The sequence below is a fragment of the Sinocyclocheilus grahami genome, unplaced genomic scaffold (genome assembly GCF_001515645.1).
Source record: "Sinocyclocheilus grahami isolate Dianchi unplaced genomic scaffold, SAMN03320097.WGS_v1.1 scaffold306.1, whole genome shotgun sequence".
NCBI classification, from domain to species: domain Eukaryota; kingdom Metazoa; phylum Chordata; class Actinopteri; order Cypriniformes; family Cyprinidae; genus Sinocyclocheilus; species Sinocyclocheilus grahami.
Window position 1 is genome coordinate 479,333 of NW_015505485.1, and position 20,980 is coordinate 500,312.

The window sequence follows — 20,980 nt, forward strand, 5'->3', positions numbered from 1 at the left end:
CCAGAGAGCTCTGGAGAATGTCCTGTCTTATTAATCACTGTAGCTTACTGTTAAAAAAAAGCATACTGTATATTTAAACATACTATTAAACAGAATAGTATAATAAACATTTGACTCCAGCTAACAGTAGACAGGCTGTTACACTAAAACCATTCTGCAAGTTTCTGGTAACATTAGTGTCCAGTTAAGAAACCTAGAAAACAACTATTAGAAAATGTTCTATATGTTCTTATTAGGTTGTCACACAAACACCCCTGTGAACGTTATTGGAACGTAAGAACTGGGATGAAAATAAACGGGAACCATACACTAATATAGTACAGTTAATACAGTTAACATGAGAGAAAATGTTCTGTAAGTGCTGGTACCATGACAAATCTGCGAAAACTGGGATAATCGTGTGGAACTTTAATTCAGTTTAGATGTTTTTGCAATGTAAGTTGCATAAATTAAACAAATAATACGGTTTAAAAGACTATTTGAGTAAATCGAAATGATACTTCGTTGCTTTGAAGGCAGTGCCACGGAATCCCAGCAGTGGGAGGATTTAGCCGAGCGTTTTCTCCTCCCCTCATGTTCACTCCTCCCCTCCAACTGTCTCCGCACTTGCTCAGTCATTCATTGCGCCTCCGCTGGACTCGCAGTTTGGACGATGTTTGCGTGCAGAGCAGCCTGGCAGCGGTGTGGACCTCTGGCGCGACAGTCCCTGTACCGCGCACAGCTCAATAGTGATGGTGAGCACCATCTAATCTGTCTCATAACGTTTCATTTTTCCTAGAAGTCATGTAATTTGCAGTGCGTTTTGGGATTTCGCGATCTGTTATTTGTGATATTTCACACATTTCGATGTTGCTTACAATGAAAATGAGCGAGCTGTAACATAATATTTGACCAAAACGACACATTTTTTGGGCAGGTTACATGTGGTTTAGGGTTAAGGGGACATGAAGGTCAGTCTCAACATCGCATCCTATTGGTGCTCCACATTTTTAAATGGCTTTCGAGATTTCTCTAGGGCCCTTCAGAGGTTACACGCCTACTACACTTACACATGTTCGCTGGCATTTGCAGGGAACACAGTGTACACTTCTCAAACCGCAGCCTGGCACCAAGCACACAAGTGTTGTAAATGTAGCCATCTTGAGCAATGCAGATCTGCACTAATAGTCATTTTGCAGAGATCTATTATTGAAGAAAAAAACCCATTGACCACCCCTGTGCATTTTAAACATTGTGAAAATGTAGCTGTGGACTCTTGAACGTGATTCGATTAATGTCTGTTCTGTCAAATTCATTCTGTCGTCACTAAATGGATTATGAAACACAAAATTGCGTAATAGGGAATCGGTTGAAGTTTGACATCATGGTATAAGTATTCATACTGCTTGATTTGTGACCTTCAATGTTCTCAGCAGGGTGCCATAGTATATTTCCACCATAGACTCACGTACAGCTCACGTGGACGAGCTATAGACGCAGGCGCGCGGACCTGTGGAACTCTGCTGTATGGCAAGCCGCGTTACATTTAATGCTACTAGTACTTATTTTTTAGCTACTAGTATCCATTCCATTAGGTACTAATATTATTTTTTAGGTACATTCAGACATCAACTATTTAGTTCTGACTAGTATGTATTTGTGACCAATTGTGACTAGTTATTATTAGATACTAGTAGTTATTCATTAGACTGTGCGCTAGCTCATGCTTTTTTAAAATTCAGTTCTGTTTTCGCTCATGGCGTTGTGTATGTAGTTCTGAGTTTTTCTACCTTAGGCGTCTAAAAATTTGCTTTTCTTGTTATATTTAATTTAGCACTGGCATTTCAATCTCACAAACCCCCGCAATTCCTTTATGTACCCTAGGGGTGTTAGACCCCTGTTGGTAAACCCTGGTTGTTTGAATAAACATGCAAACATTCTTGAAGCGAGACATTTGTCTGCCCTTACAGTGCTGTGCTTGATTGTATTGGATAAATGTATTTGAAAATCTAGGTTAGGATGTTTGTAATGCAGTTAATACGAATATTACATGAAAATGTTGAAATAAGCTTAGATATAATCACACTGTCTGTCCTGTTCAATAAATATCTCCTCAAATAGCCATGAGCGGATGGACGGTAGGCCTACACTTGTCAGATACCACATGTTAAAGCCTTTCATTGTAATTCTTGTTCACTCAACCGTTCCAGTATCAAGCTGTGATTAATCTCTTTGCAGAGGGAGATTTGCTGCTTAGTTGGTTCAAAAAGTTCATGGGTTTCAACAGACATGAGGTTGAGTAAATGGTGTTGTAAATGGTGAACTTTGAATATAGAGTTGTTAAAAAAAAGATATATTATTGGACGCTTTAACTTGTGGAATAAAATAAATGAGACTGACTGCAAACAGGGCATTTTTGGTAACTAAATTTTTTTTTAAATTAATTTATTCCTTTTTTTATATATGCTGCATCCACACCACTAGATGTCAGTATAAGACTAAGACGAATACGTTTTTTTCTTTTTCATTTTGTAAATATTGTGTGAGATATGAGTTTACTTTCATCATTTATCTCTTATTTGCTGTTGTTAAATGGTATTATGTAAATATAGGAATTATATCGGCCATTGCCAACCTAAACTAGATATTGTCATCCGCATCTGACATTGAAAACGTTATGTTGGTTCCTAGTAGTCTAACCGAGCATGTATCGCTTTCTGTTTGCTTCACCCTTTGACTCCTGGGAAAGATTAACAGATTATCTGGTATAAATAACACAGAGGTGTCTAGAACCTATTTATTCTAGCTGGGCACGAGTGACTGGATTATCTTAATGAGAGTATTGAAGTTACTCCTTTAAAAAATCTACAAAGTTTGTGTCAGAATGATCTTTGCCCTCCTATCCTGATTGGACTGCACTGATGGTTTTCTAAATTTAAGTTGATCCCTGCCCTCTAACTTTTTTTAGGACAAGGAACTGTCAGCACTAAGGAGACTATTTTGATAGACAATGAAGCATAGTATATAAAATGAAATATTTGGTGATATAAGCAATTATCTAAGTAAGAAAATAATACATAATTATTTTTATGTATTGAGGAATCATTGACTGATGTCTATAGATTTATATAAACCCATAACTGTTGCAGTAACACTTGTGTATACAGGGTTACAAACCTGAATTTTATTTTGAGTCCACTTAGTAGGCTTCACAGCCATAGTTTAAAATGCTGTTCACTTAAGTTTATTTTAACCATATTTCTGAGTCATGGAGATGCAAGAACACAATAAATATCTAGATGAATGCAGAAAGCAGCTCTGGTTTGACTGCCATGAAGGTCAATCTCTGTGTCAGGCACTTTAACTAAAACATTAACTATTAACTACAAATAATATTTTAAGTTCTATTAAACTATTAAATTGATTAAATCTTGAAACTGAGAGAGGGAGAAAGGATTTCTTACATTGTTGCCTGACACATCCAAAATCTTTGTCTTACTCCTGTTGTCTTTACTAATGCAGTAGTTCCACGGAGGCTCATGTCGTCAGTTCCTGGCGGCTCTGGTGAGAATTTCCTTTATGTCGTGCTCTGCGGTGGAGCCTTCGCAGGTGGCTTGGCATATGTAAGTCTGACTAAAACTCAAACCATTGATGATAAAGTTTGATGTCAGCTCACTTGTTGAATTAATTAATGTGTTTATTGAATTCTGTGATAGGCTTATAGAACCGTTTCAACAGACCACGCACGTTTTGTTGATCGTGTTTCTGAAATTAATGCTCGTCCCAAGTCTGACTGGAAACCCAAAGCATGGCCACCCAAGGGTAAGTCTCACCTATGGGCTGGTTAATTCTGCTTTTAGTGTTGTAATTTAATCACTTTGGGGATTCTGATAAGGAGTTTCCTAAGGCCTGTTAAAACTAGGGTGCAAGAGCAGAAACCATTTACCTGGCTGTAGAAAATGTAATACTAGTAGCATAACTTTTCTCAAGATGAAAGATACAGGCATAAGGTAAAATGCAGATCATCTTCAGCAGCTTATTGGACATATTTTTGAAAACAATGCTGTTCACACTGCACTGATAGTAACCCTGAAGATTTCATTCTCAGTGGCATCAGGAATGCTGATCTAAATTGTCAATTTAGAATAAGTCTGAATCCAAAAATATGAGATCTAATGCAGATGACAATAAATAATCCATTGCAGCCCTTCCAAAACATCAGAGTTACAACCACGACAAAAGACATGTTGGGGTATGTGGAAGACATTTGGCACCCTCTCACATTTATCTTGTGGTCAGCACGGTAATGCCAGACAGCTGAAAGTTGCCCTCTTAGTTCACTATCACAGTCCTGCCAAATCCACTTCCAGCTCATTAAATGACGGTGTCAAATCCAAGCGTCTCTAACACTCCTGCATCTGAGCCAAACATTATTAAACTGTCTTATCTAAATGACAGCAGCATTAAAAAGCTCTCTCGTTCAAGTATTATAAATAAGGGAATATTATGTGTTGTAATGTGGTCTGATATGAGGGAGTGACTGTTGACAGAAAGCTTTATACAGCAGCTTCAGGGCTTAATTACATTTCAGATTGCAGTGTGCCATCATTTAATATTTTTGTTGTTGTTTTTTAGGTGAGGAGAATGGCAATGGTGAGTTAATGTGTGATCTTTTTATGTCATAATCTCTCCATGATGTACCATAAAAAATAACTATGATATTTAAATGGACAAATTACAGTTCTGTCTCTTAAATGTCTGTGTAACACATCTGTTTGTCTTAAAACCAGTAGGATCCTAACTTGTGCTTTAACTCGCATGATCTGAACTGCTGCATAACAAGTGTTTTTGGGAGTTATTTCTGTGTAAACTCAAACTGTATTATAGCCTTGGTTTCTGAAGGTCAAAGGTTAACTAAATGATGACGCCCCCTACTTTTCAGTCTCCTCCCATTCAGTCGATCCTGATACCTTGTTGACTGATAGCTGCAAAACACTGGACAAAAATGTATTCTTGGCACATAAGTTATGACCTGTTCTGATTAATATTTGCTATATGCCAAGTGGGAATGACTTAAGTTTTACAAAGATTCTGTAATGACACTATTATGGGCAGATATTGGTAGAATAATGGCTAAACTGCAGTGCCAAATGCTTGTTTATAAAGAGCCTAGATCTTCCACAGACTGAAACAGAAAAGGGAGCTAAACAAGCTTGATTTTGATGAAATGGCATTCCTGTAGAGCAGTGTTTCTCAACCCTGGTCCTTGAGTGCCCCCCAACACTGTTCATTTTGTATGTCTCCCTTGTCTGACACACCCATTTCAGGTCCTGGAGTTTCCTCTAATGAGCTAATGAGTTGAATCAGGTGTGTTTGATTAGGGAGACACACAAAATGTGCAGTGTTGGGGGGTCGACCAGGACCAGGGTTGAGAAACACTGCTGTAGAGTGTGGTACTAACAATGCCAAGGTTCAATTCGTGGGGAAAGTATTAGCTGAAAAAATTGATACCTTGAATGCAATCACTTTGAATAAAGGTGTCTCCCAAATGCATAAATGTTAATGTATTATTGGATTAAGTAGTTGTTCTCATGTTACCCTTCTAACACACCTGATACCCTGATCCTATTTGTCAGAAAGCCTGTTAATCAAGAACTGGGTGCCTTTCTCTGACACTTTGTCACTTTCCTCTTAAATAAACCTGAATAGACCTGTCTGCACCCCTGTGCACTCCCATTCTCTCTCACAACCCTTTTTCCCAATTTACTTACCGGTACTTGCCTTTGATCCTCTATTAATGACTGCAGTCCAGTCCAGAAAGTCTTGCCAGACAATATATACACACTTTTTTTATACTGTGGTCTTTCAAATGCCAAAATAAAAAAAAACTTAGAAATCATAATATTGAACAACGAACTCAAAACCTCACCTAATCTCTTTCCTAACTTTCCTGTCTCTTTGTTCTGACTCTTTCCAGAATAAACTAATTCGGACAGTCGGGGCTGGTGACCTATAGTCTTCAGTCAGAACTTTTTGGATGATTCTCTCCTGAGCTAATGTCGTTAGGATTCCTGCTTTTTCCATCAAACTGATATTTCTCATTCCATTGACTTTCAAACACTTATTTAAAAATGTTGATTGTGGTGTTATACAGTAGAAATTGAAAGACATGTAAAAGAATACTTCCCTCTGTGAGTTAACTAATTAAACACGCACAACAAAGCCCCTTTGGTTGTTATTCTGTTTTGCTGGAATTCACAGAGTTGCTGGTACTGCTAACTTTGAACAGATGGTAAGGCTCAACCATCTTTGTATTCCCTCTCCTCACCTGTCCTCCCAGCCCCTTTCTCCCTGTTCTTTCTGTTCAGTTTCTCTTTTCACCCTCCCTCCTCATTCTTGGGTTTTGCATGCTGCCTGCAGGGCTGTGTGTGATTTTGACAAAGCTAGATTTATATTCCCTGTTTACCCATTTATGGGAGTTTCCAGGAGGTTTGATAAGATGGATGCTGTGTGTGAGAGATTTTGAAAGGATTGGTGGCAAGTGTAAATGCTTTAAATATGGATGTTTTTAGCTGCACTTATGTTCTTAGGTAACTAGCATAAATTAAATTCAGTTAAATTAATACTATTATAATATACTTACAAACTAAATGAAATAAAAATAATTATTTGAGTAATAATTATAGTTTTCTCACATTACTAAAAATTAGTTCATTGTATTGTTATATATTTCCTTAGGTAATTAATTGCAGTTAGTATACAGTTCTCAAAACAAAAGATTGTTAATTTATGAATATTAGGAAAGTAATATTATAGATATTGGTGATTATAGTACCACCTTACAAAAACTGTCAATAAATGTCAAGGTATCATTATACTCCTGAATTGAAAGTTATATTTTGGAAGATTTATAATATTACATCTTTGTATTCTTAAATGAAAAATCTGTTTTTAGAATAGAATTTCAATGTAATGTGTAATAAATAGTAATAATTATTTTTATTATATAAATAATAATAAATTATGAGAAAAATTCTCTGATTCTCTAATTTGTAAAAACATCATGGTAGTATTATTTGAAGTTAATTTATGACAGGATGATTTGAATTACTGCAGCATACTGATTGTTATTTTTAATATAAATTTTTTTTTTGATCGCAAAATATGCGTTTAAAAAAAATGTGCTTTAAAAAAATTCTTATTGTCCTAAAATGGGTTTCATTTTCTTAAGGCAAAATATAATTTCATATAATTTCAACCCAGTCATTTTTATGTGAGATTCAGAAGTGAGTAAAAATGAAAACGTAGCGTGATGCCTTATTATTCTTTCTTCTCTATTGTCTGTTTAGAAGAAGCTGGTGCAGAGGAAGGTGAGGTGGCAGAAACTGTAGAGAGCACAGCCGAGGAGGATGTTCCTGCTGAGGCACCTGAGGTATTGCTGGAAACAGCCGAGGCCACTGGAGGGAAGACAGGAACTCTTGAGACCGTTGTGGAAAAGGTTGCCGAGACGGTCGCAGAGACTGCAGAGGTGGTTGCTGAGGTGGCGGGGGTTGTTGCTGAGACAGCAGAGGAGGTGGCAGCGGTGGCAGAGGAAGTGCAGAAGGTAGCAGAGGAAGTAGAAGCAGCAGCAGAGGCTGTCGTAACTCCTGTTATCCAAGCTGAAGAGCCGGCGTCAGAGAGCAACGGTACGCCACCAGCCTCCCAAGATGAGGCAGTAGCAGAGGCCACTGGTACAGAGTCCTAAATGGCTCATTGGTACTCAAACACTCACCCACACACACAAGATATAGAAGACTCAAATGTTCTGTTTAGCAAAATGGTCACGGTCTCACTTTATCTGAACATGTTAACCTTACATCCTAAGAAGAACAAAAATTGGCACCTGAACAAAATTTAGAGAGATTTTATTGCTTGAATCCTGCAGGTCTCTCTATCTATCCTCATTTTTCCTCCCTTACAAGTAGATTCTTTAGTCATAAACTGAAGTTTTAAGGTGCTCAGAGACGCATGAACTAAATTATAGTGTATGTGATTAACTGTATAGTCCTCATCATACTGTACTTCCTCTGGTTGCATCGATGTTATACTACAGAATTTGATGCTTGCGTTGCAATAATGTCATCCCACTTTATAGCACACAGCTTATTGTGTATTTTTGCTGTATTCCTGGATTCTGCTGGAAATATTTGAAAATTATATAAATAAATGTATAACTTGAATATAATATAAATTATAATTTTTTCAAATATTGATAACTGTAGAAACCACTGTGAGAATCCAAAGTTGCTGCTTTTTGTTACACGTGACCAAACATTCCAATGGACACACTTCAGACCATCTACTCCTGTTCTCCTAATTTCTTTCTCTTAGCTTCACTCTCACTCTCGATCTTCTAACAACTCTGAGCCAGCCTCCTGTCATTTTTAACCTCTATTCTGCCTTCCTATTTGAGGCACAAGTGAACGCAAAGACACCAAAAAGCAAATGCACTGCTGTATGTAGTTTTGTTGTTTTATAATAACAGTAGTAGTTCAGTTATTCAATTTTGGATTTGTCAAAACGTATTTCTCTGCCAGATATCACTTAGTTGGTACACGCCTATTAATATTGTGAAAACTGTGAGAGTTTTGCTCCCTAGCAACTAGTCCAGCTTTATTTCTGTATTAGTTTTCCCTTTCTACTCATCTGTATGACTGAACTGACAGGGATCTCAATAACTTACCAAGAAGTCAAGTGTGTGTGATTAATGAAATTGCTCATTTACTTGAAAAATGCAGTCATGTATTAAAAATGGATAAGGGATTCAAAGCCATTTAATAAAATGAAATGGATAAATATCAAAAAGATATTCTGTGTTTAATTTTTTTTTTTTTTTCAGAAAACACAACAAACTGAAATATTGCATCATAAACACCGACAAGTTCATCCTCTGTTTTTAAAAGTAATGTTTTAAAATGCTGAGTTTAGTGTAAAGGTCATCTGTATTCTTGTGGTAAAGGTTTTTGTGGTAGTTATTCTTGTGGTGTGTCCCTTTCTAGGTGATATTTGGCAGTAAAGCCTCTCCGTGTATGTTCTGAATGATGGGGAAACCCCTAAATGGAGCTGCATGCTGTGAACATGCATGATTATACTCGCTGAAAATCTCTTACATTCTGTGAAATGCAAAGATACACATCATAGATCATACCTGAAGGCAATAACTTTACTTCAGCTGCTTAAGCTTGTTTCTTTGTTGTTATAACTATCACTAATATAGTGGGGATATACTTTTGGTAGTCGCATTTCTCTCTTTCCCATTGTATCTGTGTCTAGATTAATCTTCTGATTTAAACTACAATCACACACACACAAACACACACATAAAACCTCTAAATAAGTCATTTGATACCTCTCAGATATCGTGTGTGTATGTGTGTGTGTATGTGATTATTGGGTGGCTTGATTGTGTCTTGCAGAATCAGTCAGCCCAGCAGAAACCACAGAGCTGGCTGCTGCCTCCGTGATCGAGGCGGCTGTTCCTATGGTGTCGGTATCCGTGGAAGATGTGCCAGTTGAAGCTGTACCAGAGAAGCTCACTGAGGTTCCTACAACAGATCATTTGGAAAGTGAACCTGTAACGGAGGTGGCACCTGTTTCTCCAGTTGTAGAAGAGCCACCTGTTGCCACAGTGGTAGAAGAGGCTCCAGTAGTAGAGGAGACACCATTTGATTCACCATCAGCAGAAGTATTTGTTGCTCCAGTGACAGAAGCAGCACCGATTTCCCCAGACGTAGAAGAGCCACCTATTGCCACAGTGGTAGAAGAGGCTCCAGTAGTAGAGGAGACACCATTTGATTCACCATCAGCAGAAGTATTTGTTTCTCCAGTGACAGAAGCAGCACCAATTTCCCCAGACGTAGAAGAGCCACCTGTTGCCACAGTGGTAGAAGAGGCTCCAGTAGTAGAGGAGACACCATTTGATTCACCAGTATCGGCAGAAGAAGCATCTGATGTCCTGGTGATAGAACAGGAAATATTGGTCGTCCCAGTGACAGAAGAGACACCAGTTTCCTCTGTAACAGAAGAGGCACCTGTTGGTCCAAAAGAAGAGGAGGTATCAGTTGCCCTAGTGACTGAAGAGATGCCTGTTGCCCCTGTGCCAGAAGAGGCAGCAGTTTCCTTGGTAACTGAAGAAGCTCCTGTTGCTGTGGCTGAAGATGCACCGTTTGTAGCAACTGAAGAACTTGAGGAAACAGCTGCAGCCAAAGTAACAGAAGAGGTTATTCCAGTGGTTGAGGAAGGTGTGGAAGTGAAGGCAGCAGAGGTGATTGCAGAAAGTGCAGTTGTGGAGGCTTCAGTAAGTATAGTTGATGAAGAAGCAGGTCCATTTGTGGAAGTTACAGAAAGTGTTGTTGAACCAGATGTTGCCAGCACAGTGGTAGCCGAGGAAGTTGCTCCAGCTGAAACATCAAGTGCGCCTGATTCTTTGGAAGAGCCCAAACGAGACTACATAGTGGTTATCTTGGAGGGAGTTCCCAAAACAGAAAAGAAGCCTATGGTGCTCGGTGTGTCCCCCATGACTGGCAAGATCATCTCTGCCCCTGATGACGGTGAAGAGCCATTGGGACAGGTAACGGGTAATCTGGTTTAACAATGCAGTGCTGGGTTAACTAGTTAAGTAAACAATGATGGGAGCAAAAATGGTTTAACAGAAACATTACTTGACAAATACTTGAAATGAGTTGAATAGTGAATTAGTGAGAGGATGGAAAGATATATTAAGACAAAGACGTATGTATTCTGATGTAAGTTCTTGATATACCTTGTAACATCCTTTTTATGATCTAAATGTTACTTTTTAATGTTGTTCATAGGGCAAGCGCCGTATGCTTAAAGTGCAGATGTATTAGCACCAACTAAAAAAGGTAACATTGTGAAAATCAAGTTTTTTATGCTTGTTTTGTTTATTTTTAATAATATCGTACATAATATATTTTATAATTGTAATTTGATATTTTTATCAAATTTAATGTTTGGAAATGTAAACCTTTCTATTATAGTCTATTGTATAATACATGGATATTAAAATATATTAATAATATTTCACAATATACATTTTTACTGTATTCTCAAATCAAATAAATGCAGCCTTTATGAGCACAAAAGACTTCTTTCAAAAACATTAAGAACTCTTACTGACCCCAAATCTTTGAAAGGTACTGTACATTGACATGAGGTTTTCATTCTTGTTTTGTCTTTTTCTCAGTTGGGAGCAGTCAGATCTTCTGGGATAGTAAACCGGTTCCCTGATAAAGAATTAGTGATGTGCCTTCCCCTTTCCCTATTTCCTTGACCCCTTGGATTTCAGTAATCCTTACACTGGGCCCAGAATGCTGTTTCCTTCTGACTCCGCTAAAAATACAGCTCTCTTTCCACGTACATGCTGTCCACTGGAGAGTGGGTACTTCATGTGAACTTTCACTTCACTCTGATGTGAGACATACAAGTTTCTTGACCATTATAATATGCATGAAAAGCTGTGACCTATCTTTATACCCTTTTAAAATGGAACTCCACTCTTTTTGAGTCAACTGCACATTGGAGCCTATACTATAGTGAACCCTACCTCAAACATCACATTGTCATAGTAGGACATGTCTTGGAATTGCCATGTCAATAATTACAATACCAGCAGGGCTAAAGATTTGCTACAAACACTCATATCTGCATGCTGACCTCCAGTTTTTTGGTTAGACATCAGTTTATCCTCTATCTTCAATATATGCTATTTTTCATTTGCATTATTTATGAATTAACACTATTTGTACCTCTCTACCTCAGCTTGAAAAGACAGTGTTCTCTTTTTTCCAGTAACCAGTATTATAATAACCAACTAACATTACCAATGTGACATGACTAGGTCAAAAAGCAACTGACAAACAGATTACTTGTATCAATAAAATCAATACAACAATAAGCCATGTTACAAGTCACATTCCAGTATTAATTTTTAAAGGCTGACATTACAATATTATCTAAAAGGCAAACCCCACTGCTGCATCCTTTGCCTTTGTTTTCCTGTTCTCTCTTAGTTTGTTCTGTTGATCCATCGGAGTTGGTCACAATCATCAAACCAGTGAAGTTTCCTGTGATTATAAAAAATGTTGTTTGGCTGGTGCGTAAATAAATTACTTTGCTTGATGTGGCAAAAACAAGGTCCCCAAACCTATTATGACAAAGTTACACTTTCTTTGATACTACAGTTTTATAATGTGAATGTGAGGGAATAATTTGAAGTATAGTTCAGTATAAAGGGTGTTCACGAGTTCTTTTTTGTTTTTGTTTTAAGGGTTAAGGATGTAATACACATTCATTTGCTCTTTTGAAATTTCACCTTTCACTGTAGGCCCTAACTAGGGTTTTTTAACTGTGAATGTATGTCAAAGAAAAATAAAGAGTTGAAAAACATTTCTGTGTGATCGGGGCAGATTTAGTGAATTGGGGGCCCCAGGCAAAATCTAGGAATGGGGGCCCTATACATTTGCACACATTTACTTAGATAAACCTTGAGGTTCCTTTTTTGTTGTGATGTTTGCTGGTGCACAATGGTGCCCCATAGTTGTATCCAGTGTATCTACATTTTTCGTGCACATGTTATGATGGCTTTCTTTAATGAAATAGCAATTGATTTACAGTTGAGATAAACCTCACAATTGGGCCTTTAAACCACTTTTTTTTTTAAGAAAAGGGATGAGTCAGAAGTATAAATTATATTAATTTAAAATGGGGTTATGTGGTGGATTGGTCTGAACAAAAACTGCAGACTGGATTATTGAAAATGAAACTGAAGAAAAAAGTAATGAAAAGGAAATTAAACCAAATTATATAAACCAAAAAAGTAACTGCGTATGCGTCCTCCACTTGGGTCCTGCTCATAAATGAGTAAGCTGCATTTAAAACAATAAACATATAATAGCCTACGCACTGTTGCTCAATATTTAATTACAGCTTCAGATGCATATTTTCATTTGCTACAAGCAGGATACAAAAGAAGCACGTTCAACGTTTAATGCGCATCTTGTGTATGAAAAGCATTTTATGGGGCCCTTGGCTTTTGGGGGCCCAAGGCGGTCACCGACCTTTGACAAATGGGTAAGTCCGCCCCTGTGTGTGGTTGTGTTTGACTAAGTTGAAGAGTCTTTCTATGTGATTATTAGTGAAAAAAAAGTCTTAAAGTGACGTGACATGTGGCCAAGTATGGTGACCCATACTCAGAATTAGTGCTCTGCATTTACCCATCCAAAGTGCACACACACAGCAGTGAACACACACAAACCGTGAACACACACCCGGAGCAGTGGGCAGCCATTTTTGCTGCGGCGCCCGGGGAGCAGTTGGGGGTTCAGTGCCTTGCTCAAGGGCACCTCAGTCGTGGTATTGAAGGTGGGAGAGAGCGCTGTACATTCACTCCCCCCACCAACAATCCCTGCCGGCACGAGACTCGAACCCACAACCTTTGGGTTATGAGTCCGACTCTCTAACCATTAGGCCACGACTCCCCCTATTAGGTGCAGATTTCTCTGTTAATAAGTTGCAAGATTGGATTTGGAAATGGTTATATTTTGGTAAATTCTTCAGCATAGTAATAAAGATTTTAAATTTGAGGTTACGACTGTACAGCTTGCCATTTCAATTATATTACTGTATATCTGAAATATAGCAAGGCATAACATGTCTGTACTTCATTGTCTATATTACATCTGCCAGCAACCTCCCTCAGAAACATTTGCTAATTTAAACATATTATTATGATATTATTTATTGTGATAGTATTATAAATAGTTTATGTCATGATCACTATCCTATTATTTTTGTTTGTGTTTTTAAATTGAGCTTGCTGAAATTTTAGCACGCGCAGGGTCGCTGCGCAGTTCGTTGATCGGATCCTGCAACACGGGAGGCCCGAAACCAGCGACGCAAAACATTACCTACTACACCAACACAGCCTGCCAAAACTCATTTCTTTTTATATTTTACATTGACCAAATAGGCATCTGTGTGTCGCCTGCATGCGTGCTTTTTGTCAGCGAGCAGTTTACGCAAGTTGAGCAGCTTTATCGTCAACCAGTCAATCTGTCATTAGCATGGTTAGCATGCTAACCTTATGACAGAGTGCACTAGACTGTCTTGAGGTGCACCAAGCGACAAGAAATCGCCACAAACGGTGAGAAATATCCTATTTTTCCATGTATACGTACATTAGAGGTTAAAGTTAATTCATTTAGATATAATTAGAAGGTATGTGGTTTGTTTTAGAGCGGCTGTTTATACAGCAGACGTTTGTTTATCGATCTAATCATTTGTGTCCGATACAATTTTTGTAAAAGTTAATCATTTGTTTGTGATTTGCTTTCTTTGCATGGTTGTTGTTAAAAATCTGTTCACTCCTTGTTCAAATAATAAGTTGATTCAATGTTATTGCAGTAGAATGGTGGCGCTATTTGAATGTCAATAATAACAGACTCCTAGTCTATCAGTCTGGTGTCAGTGTTTACATTTTGTTATACTTGATGGAAAACTGTGATAAAGGGCAACACAGTAGAGAAAAATATATGCAAAGATGGGGCATGAAATAGGCACAACCCTTAGGGGGGTTTGTATTGAGAAAATAATAAAACAGTGAATATGATTGGGCTGCGATCACATTTGCCAACAGGATACAGGCCTCTTCCGTTTTCTTGTTTTGTTTCTGCGTGTGTAAGCATTTGTTTTTGCCTGAAGGACTGCTTGTGATTTTTGTAAGAATATTCGATTATTTCCATGCCAACTGAAAAGGCATCAGATGATATCAGTACCCACTTGGCCTAATTAGTCACATGATTTAGTTCACATGCCTTTGGGAGATTTGTTGATTGTAATTCTAAAATATTATAATTAACTTACAATGGTTTATCTGAACAGTGTGTTGAGGGGTATGGTTTTAAGTTATGAATATTTTCAGAGATGAGCACAATGTGTTCCACACTGCATTTACCAATGGCTTTTTTTCATTTCTCAGGCTGTGACATCACTCAAGGTCATCAGCAGGGGCGAAGTGGATAAGTGCGGGTCTGACACAGAGGAATGAGTCATGACCTCTGTGGTGATTGTAGATGGTGGAGGGAATATATTGGAGTATGTCGCTGGAGATGAGGAAGCTCAGCAGGTGAAGTCTGCACTTGTACAAAATGTACACACTCGTATTAGAATTGCAACTGAACTCAAATCTACATTTTAAGGAAACTCAAAATGTTTGTTTGTTTTGCCAGGAGTTTTGTCCTGATGGGGTGGAGGCCGATGGAGAGAAGGACTGCCCTGCAGTGATAGTGGAGCAGGTGAATAGCGCTGATGTGGAGCAGTGTTATGCTGCTCAGGTGTTAGTCTATGATGATCAGAATACCTACCTGGTGCAGGATGTGGCTGAGGAACAAGTTGTGGAGACTGAGTTGCAGGAGATGGAAGCAGGTAAGCAATAATTCTCACAATTGTCAGGGGGCTGTATTTCCATGCAAGGAAAATGTTGTATTATGCATTTGCTTGAAAGTGCAATCAGTGAGGTCAACTTGTGGCACTTGCTTTTTGTGAGTGTGTGTGTGACTAAACAATACACCTAATTTTGAAAAGCTTGATTGCATTGACTGACATGTTTACCACCAAACATGATTTCCAAATATGCCCTGGTTTTTTTTCTTTTAAAGGGGTCCTATTGTGCTCTTTTACAAAGTCTTGATTTTGTTTTGGGGGTGTACTAGAACAGGCTCTCATACTAGGTTGTTCGAAAAACACATTATTTTTTACATATTTTACATTATTACACCACCTCTCTCCCCAGTCTGGCCTGAACGGCTCGAATAGTTCCTGTATCAAATGAAGGCTCGCCTTCTGAAATGCGAAATGTGCTGTGATTGGTTAGCTGGGCCAGTGTGGGCTGCCTGCGAGCTTCAGTGTAAATATTGCGTCAAAATCAAATCAATTTGAGCGTGATTTAAACCCGGATGATTGTAACCAATCTAAGTTCGTCTGCCTTGGGAAAGCTAGCGTGTCTCCGACATAGTGATAACACTCGTTGCCTTCTCTAGTGCAGCTCAACCAGGTCTCGTCCCATTCGTCAATATTTGTGATATCACAAATCCCAGAAAATATGCGTTGTAGTCCAAACGAGTCGTTCATTGTAGTTTTTGAAAAGTGATTTCTGTTAAATAAAATATCTCCTTATTGAAGTGGACGTTGAGCTTTGTAACTTTGCAGATCTTTTTTATGCTCAAACAGCAACATTACAGACTAACTAAAGTTGAAGATGTGAAAAAGCATAATAGGACCCCTTTAACAGCAGGAACAGCTAAAGAGGGACATCTTGTGGCGTTTTTGTGGAAGTAATAAAAGATACAAATTAGAAAAACAAAGCTTATAATTTGTAGGATTAGTACACTTGAAACACTTGGAAAAAGGGAAAATAAGCTATACAAACTTTAATCTGGATGAAACCAATGGTTTTGTAATACTTTTGTTTGTTCTCTGTGCTCAGAGATGCACAATACAACATTGACTGCTCAGAATTGTATGTACCTTTTTAAAACGCAGAAAAGAGGCTTATGTATAGTTGCATTGTCTTCATTGTAACCAAAGGCAGAGAAATATTGGTATAATATTGGCGAGGAGATAATTGATCGTTTATAAACCGCAAGCAGCTGGGATGACTACTCCGTTTAAATGCATCTCAACACCAGTTCGATTTTCCCAGCAAAGCTACTAAACATTAAATAAAAAAACCTTCACTCATCACAGAAGCGTGTCACGTGATTTGAGGTAATGAGCTCCCGCTGAAGTGAAGGATGCAACAGCGCTTGACAACCAGGAAGTGAAGAAGAGCTATCGTTTTAACCCGTGCGCCAAGTTTAAGTAATACTAAGTCATTTCTTGCTATTTTGTTTTAGCGCGACTTTTAATCTCTGTTTGTAGAGTAATATTTGCCATAGGTGTTGTGTGTATTTAAAATTGTTCGTTGACAGTCGGTCGTGATGAATTCTTAGCGGATTGATGCTGACTGTCGGAACCAGGAAGTGTGTTTGTTTTCTTCTTGAGTCTTAGCCACGCTGTGTGTTATAGTGTTTATAACGGGGTCTACTGTTTAACAGGGTTTCGTGGTAGAGCCTGAAGCTTTAAATGTTTTGTAGCAGCCGTGTCATTTTTGTTGGCTTTGATTGTTTGTTTAAATCAGCTAACGGTTCTGCTCTTTATTGATGTCTTTTATAGATTAACGAAGACGATAATGAATGACTAATTTGTTGCGGTATATTTTGAGGGATAGCGGGTGCGGGATTGCTTTTTTACATTAAAAGCGTCATGCACGAAATTTGAATTGACAGCTTTTGGTTTTATGAGACTTACTCGAGATTGTTGCTGAAAACGTAGGGAACATGTGGTTTTATAAACAAATAAGGTTTCGATGTTTTCTGTGACTATTCAAGCACTTTCGCTTGGGGCAATATATCAAATATATGATTAAAAATACGCTTTTCGTTTTCGAAGTTTAGGGCGGAAGTGTACTAATATGCGTTGAGTGACAGGACTCCTGGCCAATGAGCGCTTAGTATTGTTTCGTAAGCTGCAGTGTAGCCAATAAACACATCGAAATAGAAATATATTTTTCTTTACCGCCAATTTATTAGTTTATGTACAGGAAAATGTTTGTGAATGCAGAATGCTCTTTTAATCAAAAGCAAGCTCAATTTTAAATCTTCTATATCAGTTTTTGGTCCTGTAACATCTGTTTTCACATTAGTCTTAAACAAATAGCAAAAGGATTTCTTGCTTTAGAACAGTGTATTTAAATGATTATATTTGTTCCTTTTTTTATTGTGCAAGAAAAGTTCTTTTTTTTTCTCTTTCTTAGTGGAGGTCTCTGTGCATGATAAAACTATTGAAGCAGCTGAAGCTCTGCTGCACATGGATTCACCAGCCAGCTTGCAGGGGGATCGCAGCACAGGTGTGATTTACATCTACCCATGTACTGCATGCTGCAATACAGGCCGTTTGCACTGTCCTAACTTAAATTACTACTACTTGCTCTGTATATCAAACATGTATGAAGAGTAAAATGAACAGTAAATCTCGATCTCGGCAGAGGAGCTTTTATCTGAGGTGGAGGTGGAAGTGAGAACCGAGGATATGGGACCCGTCGCCAAGGATATTGTTGTCCTGCAGGAGACCGATTTACTGAAGAAGAAAAAGAGAGGTGAACCACACTTCCTATTACCCAAGACCATGAACTACAGATATGTTTGGAAATGAATGCATGATTTTTGCTTCATATTATAATACATTGTAAATACAAAAGTCAACATAGCATAGTAAATATAAAAGTCTACATAGCATAGTTCAAAAACTGTAATTTTCTAGAAGAGATTCATTTGTTTGCTGTGATCTTCCCCAGCAGGACGAAAACCCAGAACTCCACGGAGTTTCTGTGATGGTTCTCTGGATATGGTCTATAAGAGGAAATCAAAAGACAGCAAGGGTGAGTGTTTCTGTTTTTTTGTGAAAGAGAATTCTATTTTCTGGTGCCACAAATTTCAAGTCTGTCTCTTACAGGCTCAACTACTTACCTGTGGGAGTTCCTATTGGACCTTCTGCAGGACAAGGAAACCTGTCCAAAGTACATTAAGTGGACTCAGAAAGAGAAGGGCATATTCAAGCTTGTGGACTCCAAAGCGGTGTCTAAATTATGGGGCAGACATAAGAATAAACCTGACATGAACTATGAGACAATGGGGAGGGCACTCAGGTAATGTCTGTTGTTTAAAAAAAACAATATTACATTTTTTGGAAACTAGAAAATGTGCTAGCAATCTTGATTGATCTTTTTTTTTTTTCCTTCTTTATTTTATATATTTATTTATTGTAGGTATTACTATCAAAGGGGCATTTTATCAAAAGTGGAAGGCCAAAGACTTGTGTATCAGTTTAAGGAGATGCCCAAAGACATTGTTTTCATAGATGATGACAATATGGATGACAGCATTGATGAAGGAAAGAGAGAATGCCCAGCTGCATCCAGTCGCAGCAATCCAAAAGGCAAAGGGACGCTGGTCTCTCCCTCTTCTGCTGTACCTAAAATCATCAATCTAACCTCAGGACAAGATGCCTTTATTACCGTGCAACAGTCGCCAGACAACATGGCAACAGCCCCTGGGTATTATATCAAAATGTCTTTTTGTTAATCGCTAATTGCTTATTTCATATGGCCCTATAGTGTTTAAAAGTTTACCGCTAACAGTTGCACGTATCACAGTGCTTTTTGGTTGTTTCCAGGACAGTGAGGCTTGCCATGCAGGTTCCTGTACTCATGACAACACAGGGTCAGAAAATCTCCACAGTAACTGTCAATTCTCCCACCATCCGCTCGCCCATCTTCCCTGTGCCCAACTCAGTCACTGGGGGTAACAGCGCAGGCAAAGTGGTTCTCCATGCCGTGCCAACGCTAGTGCCTGCTCAGGGTCAAAGCGGTGAGAGAATTACCTTGCAGCTCATCACCCTTCCCACCATGCCTGGCAAACCCGGCACTCCCATCACTCTGAGTACACTCTCCCCTGTCACCGTGTCTACCAGCAACGCCCAAGTCCTGAAGCTCGCCGTCACCTCCAGCATCACCACCACTGCCTCCACAGCTCCTGTAACTGTGGTGACCTCGCAACCGGGAGTGACAGTGGTGCCGAACGTACAGCCAGCGACGTCTTTACAGGATGTGACTATTATTAAGGTTGAATCTGCTGAGGTGTCTGTGGATCAGACAGTTAACAGGGCTGCAGAGAACACACACACAAACCCCACGACCACACAGAGCTGAGCATACATCAAACGTCACTGCATTCACTCACAGGAACCAACATAAATGCTTGTGACACAGATACACATAAAACAAGTGATGTGAAGAGTGGCTGTCTATGTGAAACGGATGAAACCAGCACTACAGCTCAGGTGCCTGTTGACGTCCAACACTATAACCACTGTGTCTAGCCTGAGTCTGGATTAGACGTCAGATGGCCTTTTTTCCTCCTTTTATTTCTTAAATTTATCTATACAAATCACGCTTTGTTATAGTATACTATCTGTGCTGTGATGCTGTAGGAACAAACCTCACTTGGTGCTAAAGACCGAGACGAAGTCATATGGGTGAAGAGAAACAGCCAAGATTTTGATCACCTGGTAATTTGGAGCATAAAAGAATCTGTGCATAGACATACCATTGCGGTAGTTATTGATAATAAAACAAGCAGCCTTAGGTCAGCTTTTTTTCTCATAAATCATTACTTAAAGTAATTGATTACGTTTATTGTGTAAATATGAGGCGTTTTTTTTACAGTTTAAAGGAAACTGTTTTCTGAAGGACAAATGTTTTTTCCTGTCATTTCACACTTTTTAAACAAATTTCTTTCTGTGCATTTATCACTGTATGTTTTCTGTATCATGCATTCACTGCTTTGTATTTTGCAGAATTTTTTTTTCACATGTACAAAAAAGGGAAAGAATGTCTTATACAGTATATTGAATATTCAATATATGAAGCATATATTTTGTTGTATTCTTACCCTTAAAATGTATCCAAGTAGATTTAAATATAGAGAAATATGCAAACAACTGGTTCTAAGTTGTTGTTTTTTACTAGAAATGAAATCATGAAAATGTGATCTTGATCGAAAGATTTTAAAAACCTTTATCCAGTCATTACAATGACACATGGAAAGATCATGGAGGTTTATTGGTCTAAGTGTGGGAAACCTGTCTTCATGGTATGAAGTTTGATTTTAGTAATTTGTTCAATTTCTGTCCAGAAACCTTATTTCTCAACCCAAAGAATCTACATTCCTGCACAAACTTTCCCTACACATACAGTTTGATATTAGATCTTCTACTGTAGAGACTTTATTAGTCTCTGTGGGATGTACTAGGATTACTGCAGAGCTCTTTACTATGTTGGTAACTT

At 38.4% G+C, this 20,980-nt stretch overlaps 2 protein-coding genes across 10 annotated transcripts; both read left to right on the forward strand.

Moving 5' to 3' along the window:
- The first annotated feature begins 591 nt into the window (after positions 1-591).
- LOC107601499 (calphotin-like) lies at positions 592-12,373 on the forward strand. 6 transcript variants are annotated; one of them, XM_016293705.1, is made up of 9 exons: positions 598-734; positions 3,502-3,602; positions 3,696-3,801; positions 4,615-4,632; positions 7,329-7,664; positions 9,435-9,620; positions 9,846-10,588; positions 10,833-10,883; positions 11,225-12,372. In XM_016293705.1, exons 1-8 carry the CDS (start codon positions 653-655, stop codon positions 10,866-10,868), a joined length of 1,608 nt encoding a protein of 535 aa, XP_016149191.1. In that variant the 5' UTR covers positions 598-652; the 3' UTR covers positions 10,869-10,883; positions 11,225-12,372. The 6 variants fall into 6 exon arrangements, with proteins under 6 accessions (XP_016149192.1, XP_016149190.1, XP_016149189.1 ...); XM_016293706.1 differs by having other exon boundaries at positions 592-734; positions 9,435-10,588; XM_016293704.1 differs by having other exon boundaries at positions 597-734; positions 9,435-10,595; positions 11,249-12,373.
- A 1,509-nt stretch (positions 12,374-13,882) lies between these two features.
- On the forward strand, positions 13,883-20,499 carry LOC107601500 (ETS-related transcription factor Elf-2-like). Of its 4 annotated transcripts, none has more exons than XM_016293711.1 (9): positions 13,883-14,182; positions 15,017-15,163; positions 15,267-15,462; positions 17,894-17,983; positions 18,122-18,232; positions 18,431-18,514; positions 18,589-18,781; positions 18,902-19,189; positions 19,309-20,499. In XM_016293711.1, the coding sequence occupies exons 2-9, from the start codon at positions 15,089-15,091 to the stop codon at positions 19,841-19,843; spliced, it is 1,572 nt and encodes a 523-aa protein (XP_016149197.1). In that variant the 5' UTR covers positions 13,883-14,182; positions 15,017-15,088; the 3' UTR covers positions 19,844-20,499. The 4 variants fall into 4 exon arrangements, with proteins under 4 accessions (XP_016149197.1, XP_016149195.1, XP_016149196.1 ...); XM_016293709.1 differs by having other exon boundaries at positions 17,891-17,983; positions 19,309-20,498; XM_016293710.1 differs by having other exon boundaries at positions 17,891-17,983; positions 18,434-18,514; positions 19,309-20,498.
- The last annotated feature ends 481 nt before the right edge of the window (positions 20,500-20,980 follow it).